Genomic DNA, 17,717 nt, shown 5'->3' with positions numbered 1-17,717 from the left:
CAATTGACAAAAAAACTTCTACAACAATCTATTGTATTATGTGAAAGAATGAATGAAAATAAATTTCTTCCCTTAAAAAAAGATTTTCCCAATATTCTTGTTTTGAAGAGTAATTCAGCTCTTCATAATGTTTTATACAATCACCAATATAGGCAGAAAAACCAAAGTGATATAAAGTATAAAGAAGCTGGGAGAAATCACAAATAAATAAATATTAGATCCAAAAGAAAATTACTGTTTTCTAGTAATATTTACTTTTACAAAAATACTTCTGTAAGCAAGATGATACTTTCACACTTACATCACAAACGTAACTACTGCAGCTTTGCTGACTCCAAAGTGTCAATTGTGACCTTAAAATATTTTTGCTCAGAGCTCCTACATGAATGCCTGAAAATAAGTACAGAAAGGCAATCATAGTACAGCCTGTACCTTTAAAAATATAGCAACATATGATCTATTGTTTTGGGTCAAATTATAATATTTGGGTGGATGTGAAAGTTTAAGTTATTTTTGTTGTGCATAAGGGAATTTAACTTGGCAAAAAAGCATGGCAAAAAGTTCTTTCTGTTCCTCAAAGGACCAGGCAGATACTTTTATTTTTGTGTTTTAACTTAATCCAGCTGTTGCAATTCATACTATTAGTAGATCTTCTTATTCTTTTTGAGTTACATAGCTTATTAAGTCTGGAAGGGAGAGACTTAGTTTCTATTTAACTTATAGCTAAAAGTCAGTCTAATTTAAAAATATCACAGATAATGTTTTAAAGTTAGAACAACAGTAAACTTTAATTTGTATTAACAAAGTATTAGTAATCAGAAAAAAGTTTTAGAATAGCCATTCTTGATGGGCACATAATTTCATCTGAAAGCAAGCTTCATTCTGCTGAAGTAAATAATGAAGTCCCTTTAAATGTAAGGGCTGAGATACACAGACATACAAGGAAAGAGCCAAAGAAATGTAACATATTGTGGCATCACGAACAAAATTCAGTCTTAACCAGAAATTGTTTTCTTTTAGTCATCCCAGTCACTGTGTCTAAATATTATTAATAAAGAATTCAATTCTAAGTCTAATATTAAATTAATTGACAGCACCAATCGTGTCAGGAATTACTGGATTGTAAACTTGGGCACAGATAACCTTGTATCATTATTACTTTACTGACTAAATGGTATTTTGATGCAGTTGCTTTTATTAATATCCAAGTACTCCAAAAACAGAAAAGGTCAATTGTTGTGTTGAGTTTAGCGGTGTTGGTTTGGAGGAAGGGGACAGACAGCTAAAAGTATAGATACCATTTTATACTGCCTAATTTTCACTGGCCCAGAGAAGACTCCCTGACTGAAAAGAAACAGTCTGAAAGCAAGACCCAGTTAGCTATTTTTTTGTCTTTATTAAGTACTACCTTCCAGCAAAAGAGCCATTTTCCTTTTCTCGTATTGCAAATAAAATGGAAAACCAAAAGAAATGGGGGGAGGGGAAACAAATTTGTCCTATCTTTCAGCTATTGAGGGCAAACAGCTAAACAGTTCTTAGGAATATTTTGATCTCTTTCCCATACTCTTTGATATTGGAATAATAGAGCAAAAGACATATTTGAGTATAATTTTGTTAGGCACCACTTTTTATATGTAAGTTCATGTGTATTTGTAGAAAAATTAATTTGTGCCTGAAAGTGTATTTACATACTCAAACACATAAATAAAACTTCATAAAAGAAGTATTTAAATTATTTTCTTATATTTTAATTTCATGCATATGTTTTGGTTCTCAGTTCTCTATTGCCAATCACACAAGCACTGGTTCTAGCATAGAGCTATCATACAAGAGCCTCACTGACAAATGCAGAGTTTATTTGGATTACAAGAAAAAGATAGGAGTTTTCTATGCCACTGAAAGAAAATCAGATCTTGCATAAACATATTTTTCCTTCACATGGTAGCATCTTAGGAAGCAAAAATGTTTAGGCATTTTTAAATTGTATTTTGAAATGAAGGCTGTGCACATAATTAAATTTCACAGTAATTAAGATGCCTTAACTATACAACTCAATAAATAAAATGGAATTGCTATCAGCTAGCTTTAGACGGAAACGAAATTAACACATGTAAGAATTTTTCTGAACAGTTATGCTTGATCTGTTTCACAGTCTTTGGACAGTGAAATTCTGAGGCTTATCTGGGACTGATTCTACAAAAATATCCTAAAAAATTTTAAATTACATATGCCAGTGCATAAGTATAATAGAACTAGTAAATCTTTGAGCTCATGTAATATGAAGAAAAGAAAAAAGATAAACTTATTTCTGTATTTTTCCCTCTTCAGTTAAGATATGGTTTAATTGCAAGTAGATTGAAACACATACCCGTATCTTTACAGAAACATGAAGACATCCACAGCAAACTGTTGCAGAAAATAAATTATTACTAGAAAATGATGCTTTTATAGAAAGCCTGACCATGTTTTCTTCTTTCACATTCAAGTAAAACACATTTAATTCAGTCTGCCAGAAATGGCTACGCTTCTGCTCTGTGAAAAATATGCTAATGATGGAAATAAGGACTTGACAATTTACTGAATACTAGGCAGAAAATTAGCAATGAATTGCCTGCATTGTAATGTTCAGTTTAGGCTCTTTTCTCCTCCCAGTTGCTATGGAATACTAGAAATAGTATAAAAAAAGATTATGCCATTTTGAGGGATGTTATGCATGTCCCTCAAGACAGAGTGCTTAGAAACAAAGACAAAAGTCAGCTGTGGGATACATGAAATTCAAAACTGTAATAAACAATATGTTTAAATACTAACTTTTCAATGCAAAAGAGAAATAACAGAGAACAAAACAGAAATGCCAAAAGAATTGCAAACCCAACAAATACATTTCAATCAGCAACTAGGAAGCTGAAGCTTAGAATAATTCGTTTTACACCTGCAAGGAAAAGCAGCTTCTTAGGTTACTTCGATGTTGCAACAAAAGCTCATAAATCCATTAAACCAGGCATGTCTTCAAGTTCCCTGACAGACTTCAATTTTCACTGCAGGTTTTAAGTCTTCAACAGATTAAACTCTTTTCCTAAGAATATTTTACTAGAGTGTGCACTGAAAGGTGACTCCTTCTAGCTAAAGCCTCCATATAATTGTGTTTGAAAGTCTGATATAATGGCTGCTCCTGACAGGCTTATGTGTGGAATCACATTTGCCCAAATACTTAGGAAAGGAAATATAGTAGATTATTCTTGCCTTTTCTAAGCACGAGAGAAATGAACCAAGTTGCTGGCTACTCAGAAACAGTTCTCACATTTTGCCCTGAACATGATACACTGATCTTAAGTTCCTCTGCAGATTATTGCTCACGTTAATTTTAAATATTAGTTTATTGCCTATGTACTTCAATGCTAATATATAACAGGTCTTCATTTCAGAACAATGATGGAAAGAGAATATTTTCTGCTAAATCTCATTTTCCTAAAGATATTTTTGAAAGTTTTGGCTCTAGATAACAATGGAGGGCTACTACTGGAAAGCTCTTCTATGTCCTTCTTCTTAAAAAGATGCTGGTAGTAAAAAGGAAGAACATATATGTATCTACTTACCTTCAATGCAGTCATGTCTCAGTTTATAGAACTACAGGCAGACTTTGGATAAAAGAACAAGAAAGCACTCTGTATACTGCAGAAGATCTCACCTCTTAGTTAATTAAAAAAAAGAAATCAGGCTTAAAGCACTACGCTATAGGAAACATACTATATATACACACACACCCAAAAACCCCAAAACAAAACCAAAAACCCCAACCACTAAAAGAACACAATCTCAAAAAAAAAAAACCCTAGCACTTCTGGCATGAATTAAAGATCTGATGAAACTTTCCTAACATAATTGAGTATCTGATTATTTTGAATGTGCTTAGATCTCTTAGATATTCTTATTAAATTTCTCTTTCTGACAAAGAGACAAACTTTAATGCAGAATTACTCTTTGAAATAGAGAAACAATAAAGAAAAAAGATCTGTAGCATATTTATTTAAATATGCTAAAAGAAAAGTTACACCTTCAAGGAGAAATATGGGAAGACAGTTATCACACAATATACACTCTAGGTTGATGCTATGTGTAAGGTAGCACCAATTTATAATGCAGGAGGTTTCTCTTTTCATCAACCTGAACTAATTTATTACTTTTCAGTCCTTTTCAGTAGTAGTCTACATCAAGAGACACAACACAGGAAGAAGAAAACAACGTAAGTTCTTAAATCAAACAAAATATTGCTGTCACTACTGGACAAAATAAGTAGCAAATCTTATAAGATCATCAACACCTGCACTGATATCCATTATTTGTTACACTCCAGATTAAAAAAAATTTAAAAAAAAAAATCTTTAATACAGTGTTAACATATTATGGGGGTCTTAATTTCAGCAAAAATAGGCTGTGATAAAGATGACTTGGGGCATGCATTCAAAGATAAAATATTTTTGCAATACAGACCTTTAGAAGTTAAACAAGTTTATTGCATCACAGCATTTTAACAACCATAATTTTTCCTATTGGAGCTAAATAAATTTACTTTTAAATTTTTCATATTTTCACTGAATTATTATAACTTAAGCATCTAGTGATCAAGTGCTTCACTCTACCTTACCAGTAAAGGAACAAACAAAGAGAACACCTTTATACACTGCACTATCACAAATTCTTCAAGAAGGTTAGATTAGGTGGGAAGAGCAGGAACCTAACTAACTGTACAAGTAAAATAAAAATATTTTAATACTACCAAGAAAGCAAAGTGTGTCACAAAGACTAGATTCCTGTTTTCCCCATCTTAGCAGACACATTTGCAGAACTGCTAATAGATTTAAAGCAAACAATTTTATGGCAGATCTTTTTAAAAAAATCTAATAAAAATAAAATCAAGCAACAATATCTCCTGTTACTTCCATGAAAGGTGGCCAGGTGATTACAATATATGCTTTAGCACACAGATACAGAGAACTAATGTACCAATTGCAAAACTGAAGTACTGAACACTATATGAGCAAAAATGTATATTGAAAAGTAACAGTAACATAATAATCATAATAATGCCCAGGTGGCCAAGAAGGCCAATGGCATCCTAGCCTGTATCAGGAACAGCGTGGCCAGCAGGTCCAAGGAAGTGATTCTGCCCCTGTACTCAGCCCTGGTGAGGCCACACCTCGAGTACTGTGTCCAGTTCTGGGCCCCTCAGTTCAGGAAGGATATCGAGGTCCTGGAGCAGGTCCAAAGGAGGGCAAACAGGCTGGTGAAGGGACTCGAGTACAGACCCTATGAGGAGAGGCTGAGGGAGCTGGGGCTGTTCAGCCTGGAGAAGAGGAGGCTCAGGGGAGACCTCATCACTCTCTACAACTCCCTGAAAGGAGGGTGTAGCCAGGTGGGGGTTGGTCTCTTTTCCCAGGCAACTCTCAGCAAGACAAGAGGGCATGGTCTCAAGTTGTGCCAGGGGAGGTTTAGGTTGGATATTAGAAAGAATTTCTTTACGGAGAGGGTGATCAGACAATGGAATGGGCTGCTCGGGGAAGTAGTGGATTCTCCGTCCCTGGAGATATTTAAAAAGAGACTGGATGTGGCACTCAGTGCCATGGTCTGGTAACTGCAGCGGTAGTGGATCAAGGGTTGGACTTGATGATCTCTGAGGTCCCTTCCAACCCAGTCGATTCTATGATTCTATGATTCTATGATCATTAAAAGAACCCACCATAATAAACTCTTCTGAAATTTTCATTCACCTGAGCACACAGGAAAAGGTTCTAACATCACAGTACACAAGGGGAAGCCATATGAACTTTTCTAAACTGTTGTAAATTATCCATTGAATATCTCAGATAAAATGATGGAATTGTGGTTTTATTTACTCATATTCTGTCCTGGAACCAAAGTAAAGAAGAAAGCTTGGTTGGTCCTGAGCCAGAATGTGAAACAAATACTTAAATCTGGGATGTCCACATTCTATTACTTAAAATGTAAGACCCATAGAATGGTTCAAAAGAATGGAGTTTGAGTCTCCATATGTGGGAAGGAAAAAAGGATAACGGCAAGTTGGGGTAACTGGAGACCATGGGACTGGTGACCCAGTTTGAGAAAGAGAAGATCCTTGTAGCAGAAACTCTTGGGACAAGGGATTGCATGTACATAGAAACAAGTGGAGACACTGCACCAGCAACACCAATTTAATGGACAGAACATTTGGAGTGGAGAAACAGAGAAATAGGGTATATTCTTAGCTCTGCATTCAGCTTTGAAAAATACTGCATTGCTTCTGCCTCCACCCTCTTTTCACATATGCTCTATTAATATTCTCAACTGTAAGAACAGATTCCTCTGAAGTATTCTGTTATACTCAAAAGACTCTTAGACTGTGCCATTTAGAATCTGAAACATTTCCAAAAATTAGATCCACACCTCAATAAACTAACAAAGGGATCAGCATCTGTGACACAAGCATAATTTTTAGCCTGCCTGTAACAGCTGGGGCATCTGTTACTACATGCATAATGCAGAAAAAACTACCCCAAACCAAGGAAATAGGTAATTTTATAAAATCAGTCTGCTGACATGCAGACTGATTTTACAGGACTGTTTACTGAGGTCCCTAAACAGAGGCTCCATTGTCCTATGAAGGGAAGAGGAAGAGCACAAAACCAAAAATAATACCCAAATAATTTCTAAAAACTGAACAAAAAAAAATTTCTAAAAACTTGAGCAAAAATGAAGATAATGGTGGTTCAGGAAAAACAAAAAATACATTCCCAGTAGTTAAACGTCTTCTATTGAAATTACTTTTATAGGCATAGACAACAGAAGAACCACCACCAACAAAAATACTGTTGTCTTTGCAACTCAGCTAAGGCAAAGCACAAGAGGTTTTGTTTTACATTTGCTTCATTAGCACCCAAAATCAGTTTTCCAAATCAAGGCAAAGATGGGGTTGCTGTTGTACAGACATAGGCAAACTAGCTTTCAACTAATGGGAGGGTAATCACAATGCAGCAACACGGGATCAAGAATTAAGAACCCCACTCTTAGGTTTAAGTTAATTCCATAGTTGTCTTGGGGCTAGATCACTATCAGAAACGAAAACATTTACCACGGAGGTGACACAGGTATGGCTATTTAAGTTTCAGTTCCAGTGCTGGAATGCAATAATGTAGTAAACCCATCAGTTTTTACCAGGTTAGACTGCACTGTGGAATAACAACACTGGGAATGCCTTGGCAAGAAGCAGCAAGCCTGAGATTTTAAGCTGCTGAACTGCTGCTATCACAACTGCCTACCAAAGTAGGTGGTTTGGGTTTTGTTACAGTGGGAAGAACAGCACTTTCAAGAGGTGGCTGAAGTGGATTTATGCTGAAAGACAGGTTGTACTGAAAGTTTTTCCTTCACTGCTCTGCAGCCAAAAGCCACGTGTGCAGAGGCATAAAAATCAACCTAATAATGCCAAGCATAAGAATGCAAACTGCTTTCTCTCTCTCTCCTCATGAAGGCTTCATTTCAGTCCACTGCAAGGAATAACTACCTTCAAGACAAAACAATGAATTTCTTCAGCTGAAGAGGTTTCCAAATAAATTCTATCAGACATACGCAACCACAGAAGCCTCTTAACTGTCTGTGCTCTTCTGTTAACAATCAGAGCCTTGAGACAAAAACTATGGCTGAAGATAAAAACTATGACTCAATAATTATGAATCCAAATGACATATTGGAATTACTTCACAGAGAAAAGAAGTAAAAAATCTCCTCTGCATGCATGCACAATACAAAGAACCTGAAAATGACAAACAACAGATGACAGTTGCCAGCTCATTTAGCCTATTTACAGAAACAGCAGCACTCAGAATGGGTTTTATTTTTAAGTCAATAGCTCTAAGGACGAAGTATGCAAAGGCTTAAAGAGACACTGTCAAAAAGATCAAAGGATTCAGGAATGACAGGAATATTTTCAGAAGTACTGTCTCACTTCAGAACTAAAGACAAACCCTGCACGGATCATGTGTGTTATTCCATTGGTGACTCCACTCAGCAGTTCAAAGTGGGTTTAATTCTAGCTAACCCACAATTTTAGTATTTCTGCACAGAGTGTAAATCTGGTAAGTGTCTTGAGATTTATTAGGGTCATACTTTGCTGCTTTCCCAAGCTCGGAAGACTTAATATGTTATGATATTATTCATGATGTATATTATCAACACTGTGAAGTGCAGAAGCAACAGTACTATTGCCAGTGTCAGTGGCAAGCATCTCTTAGTCTTCTAAAATACTATTGTCACAATAAATCAATATAGGTTAATCTTGCATAGCAAAAGAGAAAATATGCAGAGAAAAAAAGGAGTTCAGATGATGACATGATTCTTCTAGTTGAAATGAAAGATCAACAAAGAATCATCAAAAGAAATGTAAGATTCCTACTGAAAAATTAAAACCAGAGTGAGACAAAGGGATTTTTTTAACCAGTTCTGTGAACAAAATTATTAAATTTACTTGACAATACAGAAGTCAGTTACTCCATCTAAACAGCAAAGTTATCCTATACTAGGGTTCACAGTCCTAAGTTTAATGGAGGAGGAAAGCACACAGCTAGCGTAGCTAAGGACTCCAAAAACTTAAATATTGCCTGCTCTATTTTTAAGGTTTACTGGCTTTTAACTTGTAGTGAGAATCTTTGGCTTTTATCAGAATTTGGTTGGACATTCTCCCCTAGGACTCAAAGAGTATGTATGGCCTAAGTACTGAAAACTGATCTTAAAAATGCACAGAAAAATATGAATCAAGGGATATGCTACTTTTACTCATCTAATCAATCCAATCTACATAGTTCCTGATAGACATGTATCTAAATTGTTTGTAGAGAGATCTAGGATCTCTTATATCTCCCCCACAGCTCATGACAGAAATCAATTATACCCATTAGAAAAAAAATAATCTCTGTACTATCTAACTGGAATCTTGCTACAATTTTAAGGCTTTGTTTCTTGTCCTGTGCATATCAGACATGCAGGGTAACTTATTCTCTTACTTTCTTTTCTTTTGTGTATTGGAAGACTTACTACATCTAAACTTAATCTTCTATTCCTTAACCCAAACACCTATTTCATACCAACTTCTGTCTTACTTTTGTGTTTCTAAGAATTTTAAGCAATCATCAATTGGTCTTATCCTTCATGAAGTTGCAGTGCCCAAAACAGCAGGGGAAAAAAGTAGGTTATTCCTGGTGGTCCTGCAGGCAATTCCTGGGCAATGATAACAGACAGCAAAACCAAGGATGTTACTAGGGTCAGAGTTCAACATAGCAAGAAATCAGGAGAATGAGAGAAGCTTTTTTCTGTGAGAATCAGCAAAATTTTTTAGTACACATGACCTATTTAAGTATCTCCATTATGACCATGCAGGCATCTCCTGGGGAAAGACATGGGGGCAGAAAAGCATTTGGGAATTTCCCAGGACTGTGATAGGAACCAAGATCTTTGAACAGAAGATGGGAGAAGCAGTTAGGAAGGAACGCAGTGCTAGGTTTTACTTGAACCAGAGGGGAAGAAGAAACTGAAATCATTGGGCATTCACGAAGGGATGATTCTTTGCTTTTAGGAAAATAATGGAGAACACAAAAAAAAAAAAAAAAAAGAAAATGAGCTTCAAGAAATTAAACTTCAGCAAACCCACCCACCCACCATGAACAAAGACGTTACTGTAAGCACACCAAGAAACAGGAAACTGTCCTGCTCTTCCCTGAAGGGGTGGCACTGAGTACTTACATCAAAAGCACAAGAATGCTGGTGCCTTTTCATTATTGACACCTAATTAGAAAGGTGTCTATCATTAGACGGCTACTAAAAACAACACCAGGAACAAACATGAGAAAAAATTATTAGATTATAATTAAATATATCAGGTGTTGTCAAATCAGTTGAATATGTTGCAATTCACCATAAGGTATTTAGAGCTGACTGGACCACTCACGGAATTATCAAGTCATTTTTGAGGATTTGTAGAGGATAGCAGTGTTTTCAAAAGACTGGAAAACATCTGGTGAGTTGCTTTTAAAAAATGAAAAAAAAGCAGTGCCAAGGAAGTACAGATGCTGCAACTGAATTTCAGTTCCTCCAAAATAAGGAATAAAAATTATTTGGAAGTATTTAGCAGGTATGAAGCAGAGCTGAGTAATACACAGACCTGTCAAGAACTTCAAACTTATCAAAATACTCTTTAAGACATAAGAGCAGACCTTGTAGGTACAGAAGAGGTAGTAGGTATTATATTGCATGACTTCATGAGTCTTTGAACATTGACTTCATGAGACTTTCATAAGCAAAGAAGAGAAATATAATGCTGCAAGAGGAAAGAAGTTTTAATAAACAGATTACACTAAACTTGGAAAGGCTGTATGTATGCTCAAAGAAAAGACTCTATGTTAAAGCAATCTTACTAAATTTGAGAAACTGTCTGCAGAAGACTTGAATACAATTCAGTGGGGGGAATTCTAGACTTTAACAAGAATAAGTAACAGCAGAAATACAAGATGGAGAACAAGTGAGGCAGCAGCACAAAAGAAAAGGAGCACTGAGGCTAGAGTGGCTCATACTCTGACTAGTAGTCCATGTCATACTAGCAAAATCTCATGTTAAGATCCATAGCCAGCAGGCTGTGAGTCTAGAAATTTAAAATGGGATAGGAAATTCACAGCTCATGGAAAAGGGACTGGACATTTGGGAGAACTATAGGGATGTTGTTAGAGCATGTAGGAAGGCAACAGGAAAGGCAAAAGCCTTCTTAGAACTCAAACTAGCAGAGGAAGTAAAAGGAAACAAGAGGAGCTTCTTCAAATGTATCAGTAGTGAAACAAAGAGCAGGGAAAATGTGGACCTACTGCTGAACGGGGTGGGAGCCCTGAGAACAGAAGATGCACAGAAGGCAGAGTTGCTGAATTCTTTCTTTGCTTCAGTCTTTGCTCCCTCCTCCCAGAGGAGGGAATACTCACCACTGGTCAATGAAGGCTGGGTTAGAGATCAGTTATACAAATGGAATATACACAAGTCCTTGGACTCTGGTGGGATGCACCCAAGAGTGCTGAGAGAGCTTGCTGATGTTATTGCCCTACCACTCTCCATCATTTTTGAAAGATCATGGCAAACAGGAGAGGTGCCTGAGGACTGGAGGAAAGTCAGAGTCACTCCAGACTTCAAAAAGGGCAAGAAGGAAGATCCAGGCAATTACAGACCGGTCAGCCTCACCTCCAGCCCTGGAAAAATGATGGAACAGCTCATCCTGGAGGTCATCTCTAAGCACATGGAAGAGGAGAAGGTTATCAGGAGTAGTCAGCATGGATTTACCAAGGGGAAATCATGCTTGACTAATCTGATAGCCTTCCATGATGTGACTTAATGGGTAGATGCAGGGAGACTCGTGGATGCAGTCTACCTTAACCTTAGCAAGGCTTTTGACACAGTCTCCCATAACACTTGCGAGCAAGCTCAGGAAATGTGGGACAGAAGAACGGACAGTGGGATGGATTAAGAAGCAGCTACACAACAGAGCCCAAAGAGGGGTGATCAATGGTGCAGAGTCCAGATGGAGACCTGTGACTGGTGGAGTCCCCCAGGGATCAGTGCTGGGTCAGGGCCTGTTCAACATCTTTATCAATGACCTTGATGATGGGACAGAGTGTCTTCTGTTTGTGTCATTGCTGATGACACAAACCTGGGAGGAGTGGCTGACACCCCAGAAGGCTGTGCTGCCATTCAGAGGGACCCAGACAGGCTGGAGAGTTGGGCAGGGAAAAATTCAATGAATTACAACAAGGGCAAGTGAAAAGTCTTGAATCTGGGTAGGAACAATCCCAAGTACCAGTACAGGTTGGGGACTGAGCTAATGAAGAACAGCACATGGGAGGGGGACCTGGGCGTGCTGGTGGGCAGAAGGATGACCATGAGCCATGCACCATGGGGTACATAAGAAGGTGGGTGGTGAGTAAGTGGAGAAAGAGGTTCTCCTCCCCCTCTACTCTACCCTGGTGAGGCCGCATCTGAATATTGTGTCCAGCTCTGGGGCCCTCACTTCATGGAGGACAGGGAACTGCTTGAAAGAGTCCAGCACTGAGCTTCTGAGATGATTAAGGGAGTGGAAGGTGTCCCTGATGAGGAAAGGCTGAGGGAGCTGGGTCTCTTCAGCTTGGGGAAGAAGAGAATGAGGGGTGACCTCATTAATGTTTATAAATACATAAAGAGAGAGAACCAGGAGGATGGTGCCAGGCCATTATGCCAGGCTCAATTATGCTCAATGACAGGACAAGAGGCAATGGATATCAGCTTGAGCATAGGAGGATCCATATAAGCATGAGGAGAATTTTTTTTACTTTGAGGGTGACAATCTGGAGACATTCAAAACATGCCTGGACATGGTGCAATGTGAGCTGCTGTAGGTGACCCTGCACTGGCAGGGGGGTTGGACTCAATGATCTTTTGAGGTCCCTTTCAAACCCTGTCTGTTATTTTGTGATTATGAATTATCTTCAAAAGAATGGGACAGTGGGTGCTGGGAAGGAAAATCCAGAGCACTGTGCAATGGAGTGAGCTGCTGTGTATCTTCTTTGTAAAGATATTTCAGTGTCCAGGATGGCTGGCCTGACACTGTTCAGTATAAACGCAGGGATGAACACAAAATGACTACTTCTCCCTCCTCCTCCACCACCCCTGAAAGAGAACCACAGATTTTCAAAACCTCCAAAAAATTTGCTTTGAGAGATTTACTCCTTCTACATCATCTACCTGGACCTGTGCAAAGCATTTGACACTGTCCTTGTACAACATTCTGGTCTCCAAACTGGAACAATATGGATTTGATGGATGGGCCGCTTGCTGGATAAGGAACTGACTGGATGGCTGCACCTGAAGAATTGTGACCAATGGCTCAGTGTCCAAACGGAGGTGTGTGACAAGGTGATGCTCTGCAAGTGTTGGTACTAGAACCAGTGCTAGTTAATATCATTGTTGGCAACATGGACAGTGGAATCATATGCACCCTCAGCAAGTTTGCTGATGACACCAAACTGGTGAAGTTCCCAACAGAGGGAAGGAATGGCATACAGAGGGACCTTGACAGGCTCCAGAAGTCGACTCGTGTAGACTGCATGAAGTTCAGCTAGTCCAAGTGCAAGGTTCTGCACCTGGGTCAAGGCAATCCCATGCATGAATACAGGTTGGGAGGAGAAAGGATTGCAGACAGCCCTGAGGAGAAGGACTTGCGAGGGGGTTGGGGAGACAGTGGACCAGAAGCTCAACATGTGTGTGCTTGCAGCTCAGAAAGGTCCTGGGATGCATCAAAAGAAGCATAAACAGCCGGTCAAGGGAAGTGATTTTCCCCTCTCTAACTCTGCTCTTGTGAGACCCCACCTGGAGTACTGTCTCCAGTTCTCGAGTACCCAACATAAGAAGGACACAGAACTCCTTGAACATGTCCAGAGATGAGCCACAAAAATGATCAGAGGGCTGGAGCACCTCCCCTGTGAAGACAGGCTGAGGAAGTTGGGGTACTTCAGCCCACGAAGAGGAGGCTCTGAGATACCTTATAATAACCTTCCAATACCTATCTGTAGGGGGTCTACAAGAAAGCTGGAGTAGGGCTTTTTGCACAGGTGTGTAGTGAGAGGAAAAGGGGTAATGGCTTAAAACTTGAAGAGGGGAGATTTAGGTTAGACATGAGGAAAAAATTCTTCCCTGTGAGGGTGGTCAACTAAAACAGGTTGCCCAGGGAAACTGTGGCTGCCCTTTCCCTGCAAGTGTTCAAGGCCAGGCTGGATGGGGCCTTGAGCAGCCTGGTTTAGTGGGAGATGTCCCTGCCCATGCAGGGATGTTGGCCCTAAATTACAAAATAACAGGTAAGATATTTTAAAAATAAAACTGAGCTATATATCTCCAAGATAAGTATCACCACTGGTTAGGCATACAACCTCTCAAAGGACACATCAGTAAGTATTTTAATTTCTAACACAGATCTGCTTTGTAGTGTTGGAATTTTCCTCCTATGGTATTTAACTATTTGAATAATAAAGAAAAAATGTGCAACTTGATTTCTTTATTGCAAAGAAAAAGGAGAAGCTGAATAATCTGACAGTGTATTTTTGAAGATTACATATAATGACAATGAGATTGCTGAAAATTGTACATATTCATTCAGATTTACTACCACAGCAAAAAGCTTTGGATTAATTAATGCTTCAGTATATTTGAAAAATTACAACACCAGTTAATCTCATTCATCTATAAATGGCACAGTAGAGAGGAGAATTTTTCAGAAACTTCATTGAGGATTGCCAAGGTTTTACCGACAATGATAATCAATAAAAAGGAATAAGTATATTATAGTAGTAACATATTGCTGGTGCAAGTTCAGACTTGAGGAATACACAAATCAATGCAGAATAAAATATGCTAGTGCCATTCTACTGCTCATAACCAGGTGACTGCTCATCACAAATCTACATCCCGTGCTTATCTTATCTGGTTGCACATAGGGACCAGGAAAAATCAACTCCAGTAACAACAAAAAGCACCATACTGGCAGAGAGGTACTTAAAGAAACTGCAGAGCTGGATGAAATAAAGGGGACACTCTTGTAGTGTAACGTGGCAACCAGGTGCCACTAATTGCCAGGCAGTGGGCATGAGCTTGTGTCAAGCCCACCTGTGCCTAATTAGGGTGGGCCCCCACTGCGCATGAGAAGGACCGGGGGCCAATAAAAGGTGAGGCCTGAGAAACAGGCAGGGCTCACTCCTGAGCTAGCCAGCAGAGAGATCAGTTGCTCTCAGAGCAACAGCACCGATCCAGGCTGGTCAACCCTGTGGCTATAGGCTCAGAGCACTGTTTGTGAGTCTCTGCTGGAACTCCTGGTTGGACCTTGAAGCACCGTTCCCTAAGAGAGGTTCGTCTTGCTACACACTCTAAACTCAAAGACTGAAAACAAAATATTAATTATTCACTGAGGCCCAATCAACAAATATATGTATGAAGTAAAATACCTTATTGGATCCTATGAATACATAGGCACTGAGATTACTTTGCAAGTTCATGCCTAATCAATATTAAAGCAGAGCAGAAACACAATTTTTATATGAAATGCTAAGTTAAATGAGAATCCAAATACTTAAAAAAATAAATCCAGAATCAACATTTTTTATTTTTACAACTGCAAAATTCAGAATTTTTAGGCTAATCAGTTCAGGATGACCTAGCTTGTAACATGGCACAATCTTGTAAGTAAGGAATCATTTTATCTTTCTCAGTTATCTAGATACTCATTACCACTTGTGGCATTCTGCTATTTACTACACATTCACACATACCTGTGCATAAATAAATTAATGAAAATCAGAATGAACCTGAATTTCCTTCCTATTCCCCTGCAATGTTTAGTTTCTCAGTAACTGATGAAATGAAAGAAGATCTAGCTTTGAAGCTCTTTAGAGGAATCTTCCCCTTATTTACGCTATATAAATTAAAAGTTTTTTCACATATTTTACATTTAAATCAAAAACATTGCCTTCACTAGCTCCCACAGGTTTTGCATACAAAATTTTTTCATGCACTTTTCATGGAAATAAGAATTTTTTAAATTACAAAGAGATGCTATTATCAGGCACGTGAGCCTTTCCACTACATTGCCTCATATCACAAGACGTAAGAAAGCAATCTATTCACTGCTGTGAGAAACAGTATCTCAATACAGACAGATGTCCAAAGTTGGGTTTTCTTGCTTCTTTGTTCTTGTGTCAAAATCCTTGCAGCACAACACACATTTGGACATTAATTTTCAAAAGTTTTCATCTCTTTGTTTCCTTGGCATCATTGCCAAATAATCTTGAAGCAATTTTTTGACAGGATTTAAAACATTTTGTGTCTTTAAAATGTGGCAAACTCAACTTTGTCTTACTTACCATCTCTTTTTGACTTTTATTAAAATACAGATATTATAAGCAGCTACGAGGCTACGAACAAAGCAGTGCATGGTTATGCAGTGCAAATGATCACACAGAGATCTACATGGGCTTGTCCTAGATTTTAGGTTCCATACCAAAGGAACATAGTGAAAATAAAAGAGGATGCCTTCCTTTGCTATTAGACAAGTATCAAAACAATTTATTACAATAGAAAATCTGTAACATTGGTAGAAGAGAAAACTGTCTCATAGAAGACCCCACCAACTGAGTTTTCCTTAACTTATTTTTCTTCCTTTCCAAGTTTTCATCTCCAAGTCCTGGTAGAAGACCTACCAGGTACTCAGTCACCTTTGAGGAACAAGAAGCTGCAACCAGGAGTCAATGAAAGACAAATATTGATTTCCCTAGGCTCTGGATAACCCACCTTTTGTTGAAATCTATATCTGAACAATGTTGTTATTAAGCAACTCAATATACAAGCTCTGCAGCCACAAAGAACAACTCAGTGTTCAAGCAACTCTTCCTGTCCATTCCCAACTCTTTATCAGCCCAATCCCTGTTAAGACATGCAAAACCAAGTCACATCAACAATTTAAGTGCCATGCCATAAATCCAAGTGAGAGAAAGAGCGAGTGTAGCTCCGTCTCACACTTTCTCCATGCACATGGAGACACAGGCAACCCAGTTGTCCAGCTTTGGTCCTTAGGAAAAATGAGAGGTGGCACTGACCTGTCTGAACAGATCATACTGTCTTTCTAAAGAAAGGCCATTGGACTGAAGCTGTCCCAATTACTCATTTTGGAAGGTACAAAGTTCAGACAGTCACTGGCCATTTTAAAAACCTTGAACTAACAAACAATGTCCATCAACTGTATTTCCCACTTTGGTACTGAAAATCAGCTCAGCCATCAACCAGCACTTTATGTTTTACAAGTATTATATGTACCAGTTCTAGATGGTTTTCAAAGACGGTATTGCAGAAATACAGAATATGTAAACACTGACCTTGTTTCTTTTAACCCTTCTTTCTGAATGACTTCCAGTATTTGTTTTGCAGTCATTGGTGAGTTGGGGTACTTTTCCAGTGCCTGAAAAGAAACAATAAATGTGTGAGTGAGAAGATACAAAGGTCCTGTGAATCTGAAAGGTTATGTGATCGTTCACTTTTTATGCAGTCATTTGTCAAAGGCAGGGAATGGTAATGCTGAGGCTGGAATACTGTCTGTTGGAAGGCCAGACACAATGCAGGGAACTGCGGCAAGAATAAGATTTACTTGCTGCTTGTGTGCACCATCTGCTACATCTGCCTGGAAAAGTTCTTAACAGGTTTCAAATAAAGTTATGGAAATGTAACTAATTTTATGACACAGCAACAGAGTTTCTTTCAGGCAGGAGGGGAAGAAAAAAAACAAAAAACAAAACAAAACGGTAGTCTTCATTTTTATTATTATTACTTTAAAACTATTTGAGGTCATTTGAATATTCGACACTTAGGTTTTGTCATGACCCAGCAAAAAAATTGGCTAAAACCTTCCATTTACAGAGCAGTAACTACATGGAGAATTGACACAGAGAAGTTTCAATCTTTAAATGTTTTTTTCTAAAAACAATGAAGAACAAAGTAGTCAGAGTAGTCACAGCATATCAAAACTACATGTCAAGAGAGCACTGTATTTTCCAGTTCAGCTCAGTTTTCCATTCCTTTGCCTTTTCCAGTCGAGGCCAAATAACCCACTCTTCTTTCCAGATACAACC

General features: G+C 38.3%; 1 protein-coding gene across 1 annotated transcript in view; it reads right to left on the bottom strand.

Annotated features, from left to right (window-relative positions):
• Positions 1-17,717, bottom strand: part of ASXL3 (ASXL transcriptional regulator 3) — a 129,649-nt gene that overhangs the window by 88,068 nt on the left and 23,864 nt on the right. Inside the window, exon 2 of the mRNA XM_030445427.1 lies at positions 16,968-17,050. Within this exon, the coding sequence (XP_030301287.1) occupies positions 16,968-17,050 (83 nt within the window). The remainder of the gene's footprint in view (positions 1-16,967; positions 17,051-17,717) is intronic.

Source organism: Calypte anna, chromosome 2 (genome assembly GCF_003957555.1).
Source record: "Calypte anna isolate BGI_N300 chromosome 2, bCalAnn1_v1.p, whole genome shotgun sequence".
NCBI lineage: Eukaryota > Metazoa > Chordata > Aves > Apodiformes > Trochilidae > Calypte > Calypte anna.
Note: the sequence above shows the minus strand (reverse complement) of the source record. Positions and strands in the feature narration are given on the sequence as shown.